At 35.8% G+C, this 21,155-nt stretch overlaps 1 protein-coding gene across 1 annotated transcript in view; it reads right to left on the bottom strand.

Moving 5' to 3' along the window:
• Positions 1-21,155, bottom strand: part of LOC131670234 (bifunctional heparan sulfate N-deacetylase/N-sulfotransferase) — a 125,793-nt gene that overhangs the window by 78,716 nt on the left and 25,922 nt on the right. Inside the window, exon 2 of the mRNA XM_058945664.1 lies at positions 10,858-11,369. Within this exon, the coding sequence (XP_058801647.1) occupies positions 10,858-11,090 (233 nt within the window). The 5' untranslated portion in view covers positions 11,091-11,369. The remainder of the gene's footprint in view (positions 1-10,857; positions 11,370-21,155) is intronic.

Raw genomic sequence — 21,155 nt, 5'->3', positions numbered from 1 at the left:
AAGTCCAAATCCATAAAAGAGTAATTACATGCATCCATAGGTATCTGGCATATATACATCAGAGGAACAAACTTTATGATTAAAATCTCAATTAAGGCAATACATGACTCTACATTATACTCGAAATATCCCTTTATGACTCTCCTTTCCCTGCTCCAGCAGCGGACATTTAATCGCATGGATTCCCTCGTGTATTTGATTTATTCATGATGAGCGTATTTTCTAAAGCGAATGAAAACCAAATCGAAGACTCGCAGCATTAGACGAGGATTAATAGCCACCGGTGTGGCGCGGCTTGCATTCAAACCCGCATTTAATCCGCGAAAAATCCGCTCTAAATAGAAATTTCATATGCGGGTGATCAAATATGCTTTGTGTCTCTCGCTAAATTCCAAAATGATTCGAACCCAGTAATGACTCTTTCTCTCTCATGGTAATCTGTACGGAGATGAATGTGCGATTGAAATTTTGAATTTGCCAGTTTTGTGGCTTGATGGGTTTCGAATTTCCGCTAATACTTTTAGCGCTTGATTCATTTTTCGCAGTGCAAAAAAGAAAATACTCGTTTTTGCGGTTATCGATAGGAATGGAACATTCAAGAAAAATTAATAATCCACGTACCCGGAATCCATTAAACGCGCGAACTGGCAAAACAAGAGGCGAAACACGATGAATTATTAGTAAAATCGCGAAAAGGATTACACGCCGTTTTAAACGCACTCGAAAAAATATTGAATTATCCACGATCGCTCTCGTCTCTTCCATTCATTCATCTGCATCAATAAATATTTCGATTGAAAAAAAATGCATCGACAATTCATTCGCTCAATCGCTCAAAAAATTCCGATTAACCAGTCACTTGTGAAACTTGAAATCATACGCTACTCGCTAATTAAAAAAGCAGAGAATCAATAGTGCTTCCATTGTTCGTATTGATTGCGCTGAAGACGAGAAATAAAACCAGTCTTGTAATTTCTATGATGCGATCCCGCTGTATAAATACTTCTCTATTCGAATCAATTGTTATTTTCGGCAAATTAAAGAAATCGCCGCTACGTTTATATTTGGAATGGTTGTATGTTTGCTGTTATTTTTTTTATCGAAACTCGTTTTAGCAAACAACGTTTACTCAGCACATTTCATACGACAGTTTTATATTCATCCCCCAAAAATAACAAGCAGCAATCCGTCGCTCACAGTTAACTACCGCATTGTTACGTTAGTAGCATTTGCTGAAGCGCGTGCGTACATAAAACGTATAGATGTGTGATCGAAGCGAGGCGCGCTCGCGGCCGGTGCGTGTGTAGTATCAAGTTTGCCAGGGCTTTTGACCGTTTATCAGGTCATTCATAACCTGCCTCCTCCTGCCTTCCTCTCTCATTCCCTTACTCGAACGATCGAACCGTGTACGCCGCTGTTATCCTCGTGTTGCACAAGCACTTTTGATATTCTATTACCTCCTTCTCATTCTTTCCATCATGATTAGCTTACGTTCCAAATTTATTAACTTAACGCAACAAAGGTAGATTCACAATTGGAAAATATAATGAAGTTCGCTAGGTGCGATCAAAAGTCGTCGTTTGTAATAATTGAAGCGCAGAGTCCATCCATTATTCAAAACGAAATTTGACCACCGGCAGTAATCACGTTAACAGCTAATTTATCGAAAGTCGGGAGTTTCAAGCAGCAATTATTCATTGTTTTCAAATCCTTCGCAACCATTTAGGAATTCATTTCTCGAAAGGACTAGCAACATTCGTCTTCTAATCCCATTACTAATTATTCCGTTATGAATATCGCGCTTTACCTTTTTAAACGCAGCTAGAGGCGCGCAGTCATTAATAATACAAGCAAACCACGATAAGAAGATCGCGAATCTCGTGAATAATTATTGCAATTCTTTGAGCCCGGATTGTGCTTCAAAGAGACCGACACGTATATATATATATATATATATATATATATCGAATGCAAAAGCGTTCGTGCAAGTACTTTGTATTAAGGAAGCATCAAACGTTAGACAGAGGCAGAACAATTAATACATCGTACAATACTACGCGAGCAGAGAGAGCAATTTCGACTGAGAAGCAGTAGCTGGTGCTACTTAAACTCATTGGTGATGATACCATTGCCGATGAATGAAAGCCCCTGCTAATTAGCCATTCAGCATTCTATTGGCTGAAATATAACGTTACATGCTGCTTATGTTTTGGGAATTCCTTTAAAAAAGACGACGACCAACAGAACTGTCAGTTGCTTCGAGAATTCAATGGGATTTATAATGTATACTTGTGGAGTACTTGACAATTTAATGAATATTTGGAAATGCAAAAGACTTATTGCTATTATGCAAAGTAAATCAAATTATATAATTATTCGAATTTAGATTGACTTCCAACGAAATAAGAGTAGCAAATATTCTGAGTAATATCAACAGTAATAAAAATGCTGTTAGGTAAAAGTATAGGCAAAGTAAATACTTCAAATTATTTTGTCGATAGATGGTTTTGCCACACCGAAGTCTATTTAGGAATTAAATTGAATAACGTTGATATTAAATGCGAGAGCATTTAAAGGAACCTTTCGAAAGTGAAAGTGATACATTGATTTGTGTTAACTCTTATGGAAATCGTAATGTTCCACTACCTAGAAAGAGAAAAACTGGTATTTTCTATGATTAAAATCAACAGTAAATTTAATAAATTTTGCATTCTACAAAAGTACGAAATATCAAGTTCACGCTAATAATAAACAAAGCGGCAAGTTCAAAGTAGCACCAGTCAAAATAACGAACCCTTTCGTGTTACGATAATAACAAGCACGTGGATGATGGAGAAAGGAGAAAAAAAAGAAAAGGAGTTAGCCAAGTGGCAGGACGAGTGCCGGCACAGAAAAAGCAACGAAAGGGAAGTTTAATATCAGCCTGGCTTATTGTTTGTCGCGTTTCGTTTATTTTTCATCGGGAAGCCGTTCCTCCTTTCCATCTTCGCGCGCGCGCGCGCGCACGCACACACTCACACACACACGCGCGCGTGCGCACACACTTCAGCGCCTTTATTCAATGCATCAATTGCCATCGGTAGAACTGCAGTATAACAGACAATAGCTCGATGCTCGCGCACTCCATAGAAAGAGAGAAAATGACGAAACACGACGACGGTTGTATCAAAGGTAAACACACGTTATCCGTGCGCTTGCTTACAAGAGCTTTTTTTCCTCTATAAAGTGCAAAAATCCCTTTTCATTATTATCAAACACAAATACAATACCTACAACTCTCCATTTTGTTCATTATGTTCTACATATATAACGAAAAGTGCATACTTTCTTTCTTCATGATCATGCAATTAATCGAAAACTGTTGCATGCCAGAACGACTGCAGATGGACGAAAAGATCTTTTCGCTATTCTAAAAAGTCATCAGTTCAAGGCAAACACACAAACAAAAATCTGCAGCGAGTTTCAAAAATTCAAGCGCGACCGTTTAGTTGAAAGATGAAAGAAGAGCTCGAGAGGCGACGAATGACAAAAAAAAAGAAAAGAAAGCAATAGATTCGAAGCCAATAATTGGAATTCTAATCAACGCCAGGCGATCGGTCAATCGTCGCTGCCATGTGCATCCAGACGCTATTCTGTGGAGTATCTATACGGTTGGCCGCCGCAGTTGGCTCTTTCCTACTGCTATGGATGGAATTTATTGACTCGCAATGGACGAGCTCTGACGCAGTTTAAGTGATAAAGAAACAACGTGTGGGTAGAAGGATGTAAATTTTAACAACGAGTTGTGGTTGATTGGAAAATTGTTTAATTAGCATTGTTATGCGACCGAATAAATAGATTACTGAAAGTGTTTTTTCGAGTAAAAGACTCGATTACAATTTTGAAATACACAAAGGTTTTATTATAATTAAAATTATTTTGTACAATTTTATGAAGTAAAACTGATATAAAAATTATGAATAATACGACAAATTCACGTTCAAGTGCTTTTACAGAAAAAACAAAGAACTGATAAATCTTGCCAAACGAACAAAAAAGTATGATTATAATAGCAATCTTAAACTCGACTTCCAATCATTTCTACATAATATTTTGTTTCTTCAGAGGTAGTTTAACAATTCACTCACTCATTTCCATTTATAAAACAAGTAAATAAAACTTTCTAAATTAATACTTCATTTTTTTCTGGATGAGAACAAGTAATTGTCATAATTATTCTTTATTTGCAGGAAGAAATTGCTATATTTTTTACTTGGTGAGTCTCAACAAACTTGACTCAAATTTTAAAAAATGCAAACTTAGACTGCAAACTTAAATCGCATTAATTAAGAGAAGGTTACATCACTTATTTCAAAATAGTTCAAAATAATAAAAATCAAAACTTATCAAATATCCAACGTTCAGCATTAGCATTCCCCAACATCGTGGCAGTCCATTTGAAAACGTTGCGCAAATCAGGAAGAAAAGGATATTGAATTTAGCTGAAGGAATGGGGAGAGATGCAAACTAAGGCCCGAGGCTTGAATTGACGGTGATTGGGACAGAGAGCGACAAACATCACAGAGAGTTGCCCAATTCCCACATGACGAGCTGACTTTGTACGCGTTAACTTGCTGCACTACTGGATTGCGCATTCTATTGTACGCTGGAGGTATGTACACTCCTCATTGAAGAATTTCACAAACAGAGTCATCGATAAGTTTTACCTCTTTTTTTACAATGGGGAGACGAAAAATTGAAAAGAACTGAATGGTTCGTCATATTTTAATAGCAAGCTAAAACTTACAATACAATAAGAGGAAACCTATCAATATGACCAATTGAAAAGTTTTTCCAATACAGTCTCTGGTTTGAAAAGATTTCAATTTGACGACGAAAGCGCCCCCCCCCCCCTCCCCCCACACGTATACACACCTAGCCAGCGATTTATTTTACAAAATCAAATCTGATTCTAATCTTGGGATACGAAAATCGAAAACTAGGGTCCCTCTCTCGCCTCATTCAAAGAGAGAAAGTCCTAAGTTCTCGACCCAATAAATCCCTTCACCCTATCTCCCTTGAAAGATCAGCGCCCCTCACTCTCTCACTCCAATAAATACCGTCTGAAACTTTTTCATTAACGAAATCCGATAACTCAAGTCCGACGAGGACCCTGCGAACGAAGAATGGCCTTTTGCATTATCATTCAGCGCTTGATGCAACAGCCACACAAAGAAGTAGCGAGTTTTCCTTTTATTTGTTTGTTAAATCGCATTGCAAGATTCTTGCTACTGTGGTCAGAGAATTGGTCGTAAACTTTGATTGGCCTAATATTCTACTAATTAACCTGCGGTACATTAAATTCGTTGTCCTTTCTTTTTCCATTTTAATCAAGAATGAAATGAGAGAGCTTGCATTTTATTGGCTTCTAGCGCAGAGGCAACAAGGGTAGGTCGCTCTTCTGTCAAGGGGGTTCGTTATATTACGCCGCGCTCCTGTAATTTTTTGTATAGCACACCAAGCTACTGTGCGGTGTATTCAACCAGTCTTCAAGCAAATACCCGCAGCTAACGAGTGAAATACAATTACTTCAAGGAAAGGAATGATATTTGTGTTTTCCACCGAGTTACCGCGAAGCAACTAGCTACCCGAAAATTGGACTGATTCTCCGTTTGTTTCCAGAGGAACGATTTCATTGCTGACGATTTTTAAATGGAATTTGAATTCACAGTTGAACTGTTAGAGAGATAATTAGAAAATGAACTCGGATCGAGTAATTGCTAAACATTACTATATAGCATTGTTAGAAATCTTGTAGATTTAATTAATAGAATGAATGGACCTGAGCAGCTCCAATCTAAAGCCTAGTTTAACGATACGAAAAGCAATCGAAATCAATTTCTTCCTTATATGTCGTGCTCAACCACAGCGATGAATCTTGGTCCTATCACTGAATCTGCATATTTCTAATTTGCTTGCATACGCCGTCGCCAGTAGTCGAATCGTGGGGGGGGGGGGGGGCAGCAAGCTTCCTCAATCTATCTGGTGTAGATCCCCGGAACGCTACTCTCTAGCTGCAAAGTTTGGCGAGGGAGAAATCTCATGGGAGAATCGAGAATTAAACTGGTTACAACGAGGAAACGCATTGCGCTTCTTATATCCTGATTTAAATTGGGTCGTCGGCTTAATTTCCCATTGCACGCCCACCTCCTCCACGTGTTATATATAAGACATCAGATTTTCAGTAAACTGAAATTTCTCTGGGACGACGGCGACGAGATTTCAATTAATTTCCATTGTGTGAGCTGCACAAGGAATGTCTTTCGTCGTGGAGCTTGCTGGTGATAAGGGGAAGCTTCTTCGGTTTTTCGAGAAAGGAAGCGCGCGCGCGAGAGAGTAAGAGAGAGACAGAGAGAGAGAAAAGTGGAAATAGGGAATAGCGGGGTGCTGAAGGGGTTAGTGGTGCATTCCGTGAGTGAGAACGCGTTCGGGGAAATTAATGACCTGAAGGGTTTATGGAGACTAACGGATTCGAAAATGGTAGTTAATTTGCCATTGTAATTATTCAATCTCTCGGAGTTTAATACGCTGTTTTTAAGTGAAAGTTTACTTCTAAATTTATATTACATCATACAAAGATTATTAAAGTATTTAAAAGAGTGTGCTACAGAAATTAATTATTGCAGAGTTGAAAAAAAGCACATTAGAAAATAAGTTTTTACAATTGGAATTATAGTAAATAAAGAACCATTACTCAATTTCCATTTTTATAAAATCACATTTCTCTTATAAACAGTATAACACGCCCTGTGGAGATGTATTTTATAAGTTCTCTTAGGTCATCCTCGTATTATATTTTTGAACTCCAAATATGTACACATTTGAATTATTTAAATTATTTCCAAAAGTGACTTTACTGAAAAGCATTGCACAACATAATCGATTGAGATGAAAATGAATATAAAAAATACGAAAAACTTTAATAATCTGCTCATTTATTTGAATCTATTCAGTAATAGACAATTGTTAAATGAGTTAATTATTGAAGATATTATCAGATCGAAGATAGTACTGGCGTTGCGTCGCGGTCATAAATGATCGAATATCGACAAGTGTGTATAATTATGCAAATGTGAATTTTAATTATAATTATTTATACGTAACTTACGAGAGTGCCGTCGCTTACGCGGAAACACACACGTACACGCGTACGTTGTTCTCGATTATAACCGAGCGAGAGCAGGTTATTTTTACAAAGCACACGCGCGCGCGCGAGTTGACCGATATTCGCATATACGGCAAACAATGAGAAGTAACAGAAAACCAAACAGCAACTTTGAAATTATTTTACAACGCTTTAACTATTCCTTTATACATACGTTTGTTTACGGGATACGATGAATAAGAGCTCAGCGGTACTCTCGCCGGAATACCAAATAGTTTCGAGATTTCATGTTTTTCAACAAAAAGTTGGAATTAGAACGTCAAAAGACCTGACTCTCTCTCTCTCTCTCTCTCACACACACACACTCTTGTACGTAGTACGCTATAAATATAATTGTTGCTTTTGAGGAAATAGCCTTGTACCGTTTTCGCTTCAAAAGCCCTAAATTATTAGTTATGCGAGTGCTGACGCGAGGCAATTGCGCACCGCCCAAGAAATGGCAAAGTTCGTAAAGTCAAAGGCTTCTCCCCGTCGACGTCGTTGGTAACTTGTGCTTTGTACTGCTGCATGCAAAGCGAGCAGCTAGCCCTATCCGTTAAATTTGACGCCTCCCAAAAACCTTACAACGACATAAAGACTAACTTTTTAGTATATCGAATTCTTGCTCGAGTAATTAGTCTACCGCGTCAATCTTATGAGCGATGATGTTAATGGATTTTTCCATTGTCTTATACTCGGTTGGAATTAAGTTTTAACTATGCTCGTTTAAAGCATTTTTCACAAGTACATTACTGAAGAATATTAATGCTGACTTTACTCAAAACATATTAATTTTTCGTTCTCATGACGACAATTCATAACATGAATTATGATTGCAGCTCATAAAATAAATTATGATTGCAATTCATAAAATGAATTATGATTGCAATTCATGAAATAAAAAGTGAATGTATCAGAATGAGAATTCTAAAAATTCTAAGCAGATTAAAAAGCCTTTTATTACCATACCATATAACAATAATATTTTTCTTGGTGTGCGTTTACTCTTAAATATTTCAATATCCTTACAATTCTTTCACTAAATAAACATCTACAACAGTTTATATCTTTAGGAAAAGATAAATCGAAATTATTAGAGAGAACTAAGATTGTGTATAAGTTTCAATGTAAACAATGCTCATCTGTATATGTTGGTGAATGCAAGAGATCGTTAGGAACTAGATTAAATGAACATTGGGGATGAAACTGTCGTGATCGCATATAAGAATTCCTTTCCGTATGACTTTGATTGGGATAGTGCTTAGATATTAGATTACGAAAGTAATTATAAAAAACACAGAAATTCTGAGATGCTATACATTGGTTCATCAACTAATAACTTGAATAAGAAAGAGGATATACAATTCCTCAATCACTCTCACATAAACTTCTATTAAGTTTTCTTAAAAGAGATTATCGTTTTGAATAGCTATCTTAAGAATGGAGCGAATTATAACTATATAGTATGCAGCAATGTCTCAGTAGTACTTTGACTATCAAGGAGAAATCTTCCCTTGTTTTCTTATTGTTTAATTGTCGATGACTAGATAATTCTAATTTTGCAATGTTATTTATTGTATATAAGGAAAAAAATTTTTATAACATTTTGTCTGATTTGCACGGTAAACCCATGTGTTTGAATTTAAACGTTTAATATGACGTCACCTATAAGAAATACATTATCCCCAATTTTAAACACTTCTAAACGTTTAATTTCAGCGACAATGTATTTCTTATGGGTGACGTCACAATTGCACACTTAAAACGTTTAAATTTAAACACATAGGATTTTAAGGTTTTGCCGTGTTGTTGTTTCTGTTTTCTTGTGTTTTTAATAAAGTTTGATCAGATGAGTACAATAGCTAAACGGTGCTAATCAATTAATGGTGAGTTAGTTTATTTTATTATTTGTCTCTCTCTCTTGGATTGTAACATTTATAATTAAATGCCAATGTATCACTTTTACCTTAGAGTAGCTCTTTTTAAAACCCTCATATTTAATATCCATGTTGTCCAATTAATTTTTTTATTTTGCATATAAACAACGGTATTTTAAACTCAGCTGGTGACTAAAGAATTCAAAGTATTAATACTTTTCGCATCTATCAGCAATATTAATTGCGGCAATGCCATCGAATTCCAAGTAAAAAATCACAACAATCCTCGCTTTCGCAGAACTCACCACAAACTTCATCCACCCGTACCTAAACTATATAGTTATTTATTAGGTTCGAAAAGAACAAGAACGTTTTGTTATTCTATTGATCACTTAACATGGGTGTCTGGAGAATTGTTTTATGGATCCCACACCGCTACCACAATAATGTTTCGCCAAGACCAACTTAGGAGGGTATATATGTAAGAATAGTTAGTCGTCTTGAGTTCAAGACCCCCTGGTGGCTTTTCCCTTTACGAATTCGGTAATACGCGGAGGAAAGGGTGACTAACTTGGCATGCAGACGAACCTTGTCGCAATCAGCATATTTGAGAGTTGGGCGCTTGTCACGAGTGCTGCTAATGTCGAATGTTCTCGCGCGCAAGCTGGGCGCTTTTTGCTTTGTTAGTTAGCCATTCAAACTTTGTTACGAAAGTTTTGGCATGAATGTGGGTATTATTTGACTAATTTATGATTCTTTGAGTTTAATCAAATAGCGATTTAGAGTCTACGTTTGAATGTACTCACGCGATACCAATTATACAGAGAAAGTATATATGTATATATAAAATGCATTTTGCACTTGTTTACTGATCAAATTATACTCAGTTATCTATGTAAAAACTTGATATGAAGATACCAGCAGCGGGAAATCTGACATTCGACGTATTTATTGACAATTCATTTTCCGATTATTGAATGACTTGAATATATTTACGTAAATAGTTTCTGTAAGGTACACATATATAACTCCAGTTACGAAACTACAAGTTATATTGGTTATATTAGGTTAGTTTAAGATAGTGAATTTGGTAAAGTATTCGAAGTGCTACTATTGGATATGCTGTAACTCATCGAAATTACAGAGCAAAGAGAATATTCTATTACATAGCAAATAATGTACACGGGCTGAGTTTGCTTAATTTCCATGAACATTCATTTTGCTTAGATTAGTAAAGATTTGTTCTATAAAACGTGTTTTATGTTACATACTCTTCTATAAAAAAATTAATATTTTGGAGCTCTATCTGACTTCATTGGCTTATTGCTCAATTAAGATACAGGCATATTTTGAGTTAAAATAACTCATATATAACATATGTATTATTAAATGATCTTCTTAAAGTAACAGCATCTTCATTTTCTTCAAGGGAAACTATATAAAACCATCTAATAAACTATGAAAAGCATATGTAATGTAAAACAAGTTTGTTCAAAATCGCTCACTTTTCTAAAATTATGTAATTTACTTAAGCTAAAACTGTATTTCAAACAGCAATTTATAGGTGGCATCTTTAGATCTACCTTTGCTGAAAAAGTAAGAACTATAAAAAGTCTATTGCATCAGGAAGACAGCTGATATATTTACTATTGAAAATTGTTAAACGTACTTATATTTTTATAATTTAGGTTAAGAATATGCTAATGAGATCAAAATGATTATAAAGTTAAACCATAAAATGATAAATTTACGTAGAAAGCCGCTGGAAAGTCAAAGAAGATAGATATCGAATCTCACCTGGACAAGGGACTGCTGATGATGTAGTGTGTATAGTAAAATATACTGGCCACAGAAACAAGAAGTAGCGCTGCAACGCACCTCTTGACAGTGGCCTGCTTGACAACATATCTGGGCGCGATGGCACCGAGTAACGGCACCACAGCCTCGCCCGTTGTGATCTTCATGACGACGATCCTGGCCAACGCTGCCAATTCGATCGTCTTCAGCCTAGCAACAGTCGGGAGGCGCATCACACTTGCGCCATTTACTGCGTTCAACGGCCATCTCTTCTTGGCGACGACGAAAAAGCGCGACGATTACCGCCACCTCCGGCTCACCAAACTAGCCCATCATCGATTGCTTACACGGATATATATGATTTCAACTGCGTATACTGTATGTTTCTTGATGGTGTTACTCTTAGCTGCTGTAGATCACGGCTTCATTCGTAATCGATCGATTATGTCGATCAATTACGTGGCTTTCACGTCAATTTTACAGTCCGCCGCTTCTGCTGAGAATCCATTGTTCTGGAAATAGAGAAAAATCTACTATTAATTTTTACTGGTATATATTAATTTTTACTTATTTATCGCAAAAGAGGGATTAAAACCCTACTGTGCACTGCGAGGGAGCATATGAAGTTACTTATGAAATTATGAAATGGAGTTTAATTAATAATGGAACTAATCTTGTGCGATAAGATAATGAGAAAAAGCGAGGCATGTACGTCCTGGTATGAAAATAATTATTATATTTATAAGGTATTGAAAAGTAGAGTTTGGTGAATGCAAAAATAATTTCAGATATTTTACTGTTTAAAGATAGATTATAGTATTAAGTGAAAGTGGATTGTACTGGAAAATTATTGTACACAGTAATAGCAAAATCGATGGGTTATCCTCTCGAAGACATGTTATAACAACCGTGAAATTATTATAGCATTGCCCATAATACCTTGCAATCAATATTCTCTAGCACTATAATTCTTATCTTCTCATTATTGAACTAAGTCATAATGGATTTCAATCAATCGATGTATACATTGTTTTTTGCAGCGAATAACAAATCATAAACTTCCGTGGAAAAATATTTGAAAAAAAGCAAACGAGTGATAACTCTCGCAGGTGATCAAAATTAAATGAGTCCATCTCGTAGTGGGCGGTCGAAATGCCGTCAAAGTTACGCAAATTACATCACACTGAAACGGCCCTTTTCGGCGCCTAGTCAAGCGAGCAACAATGGCGCAAAAACATCCTCGACCTCGGAGGAGCACGTCGATGAAGAACAAAAAATAAGTGTGCACAGAAAGAAAAAGGAATGGATAATGGAGGCGAAAGGCTTTAAAAAGAAAGAGAGCAAGAAGGAGTAGGTCGCGCGCGCGCATGAGAAAGAGAGAGAGAGAGAGAGAGAGAGAGAGAGAACATGCGGTAGGTCTCCTCGCGGCGTTTCTTCCTCTTCTCTCTCGCTCTCTCTCTCTCTCTTTCTCTCTATCTCTGTCTCTCTTGCCTGTAATTTCTCTCTCGAAACGCGCCGCGCCCCGCGTGCAAACGCTTCTTTCAAGGGATTACAGAGAAATGTTTTTTTACGGTCTCTCTCTCACTCTCTCCCTCTCTCTTGGCTCAACTGCGCTTTTTTCTTCTCTTTCGCTTTTTCTTTTTTTAGATCTGAGAAAATGAAATGAAACGGTGAAAAAAATTAAATTCTCGCGGAGGGTGCCTTGGTGACTGAATTTTCACAGCTGATTGAGTTTTGTTGGAAGGAGATTATTACATTTTATGAAATAAACGAGTAGTTCAGCGAAACGAACGAAATATAAGCGTGTTAAGACACTGATGAATGGAAGCTAAGCTAAGCTTCCGAAGATTATCCGATGGAAACAGCAAATCTTATCAAGAAAATAAACAATAAGATACATTTCTACTAAATTTTACTTCTACCTATTAGTTATATAAGACTAAACATTCCAGAGCCTGCTGCAAAACATTTAATTTGCATTTGAATTAAGATAAAGGGATACTTGTACCTCTTCCAAGAGAATACTCGAGCACCTACCACATCATTGTGTAAATAGGGGAAAGTTAAAATATCTCTACAGTGACATACTTGGGTAAAGGATGTCAAGACGTATCGCCTCAATTTCGACCCTCAGTTTGCGAGTCAATTGGCTTTCATCTCTGGGGGGCTGACCTGACATTTCTTTCTTTTTCGTTCAACAGTCCGTGAAGATATATTTGATATCACGTCAAGATGCTCAAAAAGAATTCGAATTCTCTGAACGAGACGCGCGCCACGTTAATTGCATGCGAGAATGACACTACGATAATATTTTTCTTTCGCGTGTACACAGAAACCTGTGTCTTTTTTTTTGCGCTCTCGTTTAATTGCCATTTTCCTCGCAAGATCAATATTTTCCCTTGGATTCGATGATGGCTTATATTGGCTGGGAGGAAAAAAGGTTCTTTCGAATGAGGTATAGCAAACGTTCTTACACTTTTCCAATAAAGACCGCGAAACCGCGGTGCGGATAAAACAGTGGCCTGAAATAGAAGTTCTTTACACTGCTTGGCTGTATTTTCGGAAGGCAAAATTGCTATGTCGGTAACAATTGGAAAAATCCGCCTCGATTGTTGGAAATATATATTTGCATTACTTTTCCTATCAAACGAATGAAAAGCTTTCTCCAACTCTTCATTTTGATCGTTTCAATTACGTGATTGAATTTCAAGGTTGACATCCCACAAAAGAAATTCGGACGTTTTGATCTTATCTCATCAAAAGTAAAGCTTCTTTCGCATTGAACAAAATCGCAACTCTAGCACTTTTCAGCGAATATTCGTTTTTTAGATCAATGGGCGAATAAAAAATCCGCAGCAAGTGCAAGCTCATCCACTTCCATCTAGCTGGGTAAAGACTTATACATTCTTTTCTGCTGATACATGTATATTATGCAAAGCATCAATAGTCTTTTTAATCATCCAAATGCTGTTGGCTTGTATCGAGAATTTTGGCCCAAACGGAAATGAATGAAATTGCTGTTTCGGAAAATATATGTATATACACACACACACACACTCGACACCTTAATCTCGCGGCCCGCTGATCGTGTTTTGAATCTCGCTTCTCTCTCCATCACGCCTCTCTTTCGCTAGCGAGTTGTGTACGAGAATGGATTAATGTGTGCGCTCGCGAACTCGAGATTTTATAGAGGCCGGAGTGTGCAGATTAATCAGTGAAATTATTTCCTTTGTGTCGAGAGTAATTTAAAGTATTTTTATGGAACTTTCGCTGTTGCAATATCTATTTGTAAGTTGGATATAACGATTGGTTCCTAGTTTTATTTAGTCATTCATGTAGATATGTATATCCATGAATAGTGCATTCTTATATAACTTTGGACAACGTTGTGTAGTTCTTATACGATATAGCACGGAGAAAACAACTAAGACGAATAACCAGAAATGAATGTGTTTTCGTGAATATTGAAAAAATTTGAATTCGAGTTGAATTATCTAAACGCAACGTGAATAAATGTATTGACGTAAAAAGTTTTATGAATGACATCTAAAGGTCAGAATATGTACTATTTATCTACGCATATATCGTACAAAAAGAGAACACCAAGAAAACCGTATGAAACGACCAATGACAATGATTCCACACCAGCGCATCGCTGCGTCATCAATAAAAGGTTTATTGAGGACAATATACGGCTTGAAATGAAACTACACATAAAAACGCATTACTGTTAAAGCCAAAATACCACACAGACAATTTTGTTTTATTATCCTTGCGCAAAATATAGAACTCTTCGTCGAGACTTTATATATAAATAGACCGTACACACGCACTCAGTTAATAAATACTCCGAAGCAAACAATTTTACTTTTTATCGCTTTCATAAAAAAAAAAAAGAGTAACGGTGTAAAACACCTACGCGCACTCGAGTGTTATTTGTGCGTATAAGGCCCACGAACGGTGGAATAACCGTACAAGCGCGCGGGAGAAAGGAAACAAAGGGAGGAGTGCATAAATAAGGTGATGTTTATTTGATCGTATGGCGCAGTTCGATTCTATCCTCCTTCCCTTGCCTTCTTTTTTCTCATTGTTTTTTGCGGTAGTTGCACTTTTTCTGTGTAACAGGAAAAACCGTTAGTTTATTTTTTCACTTGTTTAGAGATTTAAATTTGATTTAAGAATCTACAAATATGAACAAAATATTGAATGAAAATGATAAAACAGTTTATTTTAAGTTTTTAGTAACTACTTTGAATACGTATTTCAAAAACAAAGTTCAGCTTCGCGATCAGCAACTGCGAAAAAGTTTTATATGTCTTTGAAAGACAGGAACAGTAGTATTTAAAATTTTAGATGCCATTTTGAATTTTCAAAATCGACCTCCTCGGAAATCTATATCTTAATATATATACATATTTATAAAGAAATTTTTTAAAAGTTCTGCTTATAATGAACATTTCTAAAGAAAGGTGGTTTTTCTGAACGAGTTTTTTAATGTGAATAAAATTTATTTGGTAACATTCTGTAATCGTAAAAATGAACAGTGGCTTAATCTGATTAAAACTACGTAGAAATCTAGAAAATTTGTTAAAAAATTTTATGCAAGAGGTTAATAAAATTAGTTCTTTAATTTTATTTAACTTTGTTTAGTGTCGTGACCTAACCACGGTACACTACAGCAGAAACATGAATATGAAACAGAAATTATTCTCGCGCGTGTGCTTCTCCCCTCTCCCCACCCGTTCCAAAAAGTCATAGTTTTTTAAAAAAATGAAGAAAAAAGCAGCAGCTTAATATATAAAGAATTGCAGCGCATACACGTGCCTTGATATTTCAAAACGAGAGAAAAATCAAAAGAGCACTGTATGTAGAAAAGAGAAGAAAGTGCATAAATAAATTTTTATGATGGGGTTCGACACAATGCTCACGTGAACCGTGTACGTGGAAAGTAATAATATGAAAATCCGGCTTACGATATTTGAGTGGCTGTGACTAGCTAGAAAAAAAAACAACACGTAAATAAAAAAGCTGACGTGAAAGGACTGAGAGAGGGAAGGATTATCTAAGAATGAAAAAAAATTTCTAAAACAAGTATTAGTATATGTAGCTTTGGTGTGACGATTGCTTAAAAGATACGATTTATTTAGGTAAGTTGCTGTTGGTAGATGAGAAATAATATTTATTTACTTAAATAATCCGTTAGTTCAATCACATTTCCTCATATGATTCCTTATCAAGTAATAAAAATCGTATCACTTTTAAAATATAAAATTATTAGTCCGCTATGATCAAAATGCAATTTTTATCCACCGAGTATAACATTTGTAATATGACAAGATAAACAGGGAATTCTAAATATTCTTTTTTGACATATCGTATTATACTGATATCATATCACTAGGTCCAAAGTTATTTAAATTTGTTTCGATATAAATTTAGTATTATTTACGATTCTAAAATAAGCAATATAATTGAGTGTACGTATTTTTTTAAATATAAAAGTCATAATCTTTTTTATCAGTATTGCAAAAGAAAAAATTCAATCAGCTACCCCATCATCGCTGAAAAAACGATAAAAAGTTGGTTCAAAGTATCCTACAAATTACACGACGATCAAAATGAATATCATACGGAGCGCTGAGCAAGCAGCAGCAGCAAGCGCAAAGGGCCGGTAATATTGATTTTTCATCGTACACTTTTTCCCCCATTTATACTAGCAACGCAGTAGTAGTCTGTCTTATCACACTTTTTTTTGCTTTCTATCTCTCGTAACGTCAATTATCAGTTCTTCTCTCTCTTCGCAATCAAACAATTTCAATCGTGCTGATGTTGGACGAAGCATCTAATTAGCGCATCTGATTACGTAAACACTTGAGAAAGTGCCGACGTCAGTAGCACGCGCGTCTACGCACTCTTCTTCATCCGAAAAAAGATTTTAATTTTCCAGCTCGTTATCGCCTCCATTCGAAGACTTAAATTCTAATCAGAACCTTTCCTTTTTTTTCAGCGTTTATTTTATTTGGAAAAAAAATAGCTCTTGCTATCGTATTCATGATTATTCTCCGTAGGGATTTCATTGCTTACGTACTACGTCTGTCGACCTCTCGAAAAAATAATTATCGCCGAGTTTTAACTTCAGAAACTACTCGTTCAACTTGCTCTTACAATTTTGATAAGCTTACAATTTTTAAACATTTTCCTTGCCAAATTCTACCTCGTATTTTTTTAATTGACACGCAATGCAATTTTTCCGACACTAACTCGTTGAAAAATATCCAACTGATGGCGAAGAACTTGTAAAAAAATTCACTTCTCTCTCGATCTCTGACATGAAGGGAAAGAAAGTTCCAGCACTAGCAGCAGCCTTCTGCGTATTTACTTCGGGTCTTCTCTCCATTTAACTGGAGCTCGGTAATGTTTCCTCGCTTTTAAAGATCCGAATCCCCGAGAGCACACGAGAATGGTGGAGGAGAGAGAAAAAAAATAAGCGAAGATGCCTTTGGGTTTAGTATATACGCGGAAGAAAGGGCCATTGAACGTTGTGAGGCGCGCGACTTTTTCAACGCAAAGTTCTCACGTGTGTATATGTGTGTGTGCGTGTATGACAATAGCATACATGTATGTGTGTGAAAGTGAAAAAACAACCTTTATTTTTGTGTGTGCAAGCTTTTAGCGTGGCGCAAGACTGGGTGCACTTTTGAACGAGTCCTGAAATTGGACATTTTTAAAGGGATGATATATTATAATCAACGTGGAATGCATTTGCGAAAATCAATGTATACTTTTAAAAATTACATGAAGATTTATCGATAAGTTTCGAACAAGAAAACCATAAAATAATGTATTTAGAAAATTTATTAAAATTGCACCAATATATTTCTGCTTGATTTACAATTGATTTACAATTAACTAGAAACTATAATCGATATCATTTTTTCGGCTGTACACACCACAAAATACAGTAATCAAATACTCTATGAATAATTAGACTAATACGTTTACAAGCAACTATAATACTCTTCTCTTATCCTTAATTAACGGAAAGTCAATTATTCATAATAAACTCCAAGCCATATAGCCGAAAGATTTTTTTTATGAGTCGGCGAATACAAGCGCATATACTTTTACCTCTCTCGATTCGACCGCGAGTTATTACATTATTATACCTGTATACAGCTTGCACTCTTCTTCCATTCGCTTGCACTTCCTCTTGTTTGGATTTACGACTCCGAGAGCGATATGATTTTCCCTCTCTCCCTCTCTTTGGAAATAATGAAATATAGATATAGATTTCTCTTTCTCTCTTATTACGCGTCTCGTTTCTCTTTATTTCCTTGCAAAAATTGAAATTTTTATCGAAGTATCGATTTTATACGCAGCAAATGACACTACAAGTCGTAACAAGAAATTCTCATCCCCAAAGGCAATAACGACGGTGTGAGGTTGCACTATTATAGACGTTCATTTAGATTTTTACGCCGAGCAGACGTGACCGGGACGGTTTAAGCATGGTAACATCAACTTGCAGCCGTGGGAACTCGCTATGTGGCAATTACAGCCCGCAGAATAGATAGACGAAACGTGAATATGTTTTTGAAAAGAAAATTTCATTTTAATTCGAATTTTCCGACTTGTCAAACCATTCCACCCATTTTACCCAAATATAATGCAATCCCTGCAGCAGCGAAAGCGACCATCGCGCGACAACACACAATATCGTTTTTTTTCCTTTGAATTTCACAAATCGTTCGCTCGCGCGCTCGGGCGTCCGGAAAATCGAATTCAAGTCATTCACACCCGAATGGATCGCTACCAAAAAAAAGGGAAAAAGCTGGGGCTGCCGTGGCGACACGCGGCGAAGTGGAAATAAACAAATAAGAGTGTATTATAGCGGTTAACCAAAATCCAAATTCTATTTTTAATTATAGGAAAACAAAGAAAAAAAAATGAATAATCATAAGAAGATAGTGGTGAGGGCATCCGAAATACGCACCCACCGCAACGCCTTTATTATCGGCGGCGGTTTCTCTCTGTGTTCTTTCGCGCTGTTGCTATTGCTGCTGCCTGCGCTTCTTTTCCTCGCCAGGTGGTCGACGCATTAGCTCTCGCGGGGAATGAGATTAAAGGTGCAGAACCATCTGGATTTTGTAGCGGCGAGCATGAGAGAGAATGGACTCTGCAGTCCTTTTTCGAGGAATATAATGCTCGATTTGGGCTTATGGCTTTTTATTTTTGGTTATACGACTGGACCTTTTTTTATACTATGAAATAGCGGGAGGCGTTTTAATACGGTGTGCAACTGATGTGTAATTTGGAAAATAATACATGGTTTTCTAAATTTTTAGATTGTAAATAAAAATTTATTATTTGAGTATAGTTGAATAAAATGCAAATCTGATTTTCAAAATGAAATTAACTTCATTTTGAAAATCAAAAACTTCAAAATTGATCTGCATTTCGAAAGATTATTTGATTTTTGAGTACTCCTATTTTAAAGTAACACTGAAAAGAGTATTTACCAATAATAATATCTTATTTTATTTTTTCAATTTAATAGTAATAACTGGATTGGAAATGCATGACTTGAAATGTTACAATGACTACTTAAATTTTTTCAAGTAATAAAAATAAAAAAATCGAATGAGAATGTAATCAACGATTACTCAACAAGATATTTTTTATTTTTAATTAAACGTGTTAATCAACTTATATTTCATGTTTAAAGATTATTATTAATACTTTCCAATAATCAATGTACATAAACGTATAATGTTATTTCAACAACTCACCTAAAATAGAAAATAAATATGTGCATTACACAGGCCGACAAAAAATTTTACCAAGAACCCGAGTATAGTTTTCCGAAGGTTTTTTGCGCGCTGAATCCGAATCCGAGGTCAGAATTACTCTGGTGGCTCCGGTTTTCGAGATATCCTAACCTTAAAGTGCAAAAAACGCTATTTTTGCCTATATTTGAGGTTATGTAGCAAAGAAAAGAAATTTTTTTTCAAAAAACTGTATACATGAAATTAAAGTATGAGTTTTCTTCTTTCAAATGCCGTTGAGTATGCTCGGATATCTTTTTTTTTCACGAAGTTACACAAATTTGAAATAAAAAGCACTTGGCTAACTTGCTCTACCCAGCGTCATGTGGGTGTGCCTGCTTAGGGGTTGGGAGGGCTGGTTTTAAAGGGTTGAGGAGGTATTTGGGGATGAGGCCTATCTAGATCATATTAGTACGCATACCTGTGATTAGAAAATGAGTTTTTTTATCAAAAAGCAGTTAATTAAACTTGCTCTACCTAGAGTTATGTGGGTGAGCCTGTTTAGGGGTTGGCAGGGGTGGTTTCTACCCGTAAGAGAGCATTTTGTAAATAGAAGCACGATGCTCACAATATTTTTTAGTGTTTTGTCATATTTCCAAGTTTGGTTTAAATTGGTGAGTGGCTCTTTAATATGGTTACTTGTTAGATAGCTTGGGTTGAATGATGTGGTGCTTTTTAAATTCATAAAATTTGAAATTTTCAAATTTGTGTAACTTCGTGAAAAAAAAAGATATCCGAGCATACTCAACGGCATTTGAAAGAAGAAAACTCATACTTTAATTTGATGTATACAGTTTTTTGAAAAAAAATTTCTTTTCTTTGCTACATAACCTCAAATATAGGCAAAAATCGCGTTTTTTGCACTTTAAGGTTAGGATATCTCGAAAACCGGAGCCACCAGAGTAATTCTGACCTCGGATTCGGATTCAGCGCGCAAAAAACCTTCGGAAAACTATACTCGGGTTCTTGGTAAAATATTTTTGTCAAATTCTGTTGGCCTGTGTTATTAACTGAAATTTAATTGACGTTAATAGTAAAACAAATTTTCTGATTATTGAAAACAACATTAGCAAGTTTAAAGGACAGAAATTGATTATTGGAGTGGTTATAAAGTACAAAAGTTGGAACAATATTCATTTGTCAAAGTCTATATCGATGCTGATTGGTACATAGAAAATATCTGAGTATCAGTTATACATGTCGTCATTCTTTTTAATGATTAAAAAAGTTCATACTCGCAGGATACCTCATTTTAATTTGGAAATAAAAATTTTTCAAGATTTTTGATAAAAAATATGATCCACACGATATTCACAATCCACACGACCATATAAAATTCAATATTTTCACAGTGTAAACCTACCGCTTTAAATAATACAATCCCATTCGAAGTGAAAAAAAGTATATAACCACATCAACACCCAAATATAAATCCAGTTTTGACTATAAATAAACTAAAGCGCGAACATACAA

The sequence above is a fragment of the Phymastichus coffea genome, unplaced genomic scaffold (genome assembly GCF_024137745.1).
Source record: "Phymastichus coffea isolate CEN01 unplaced genomic scaffold, Cenicafe_Pcof_1.1 PCOF00105, whole genome shotgun sequence".
NCBI classification, from domain to species: Eukaryota; Metazoa; Arthropoda; class Insecta; order Hymenoptera; family Eulophidae; genus Phymastichus; species Phymastichus coffea.
Note: the sequence above shows the minus strand (reverse complement) of the source record. Positions and strands in the feature narration are given on the sequence as shown.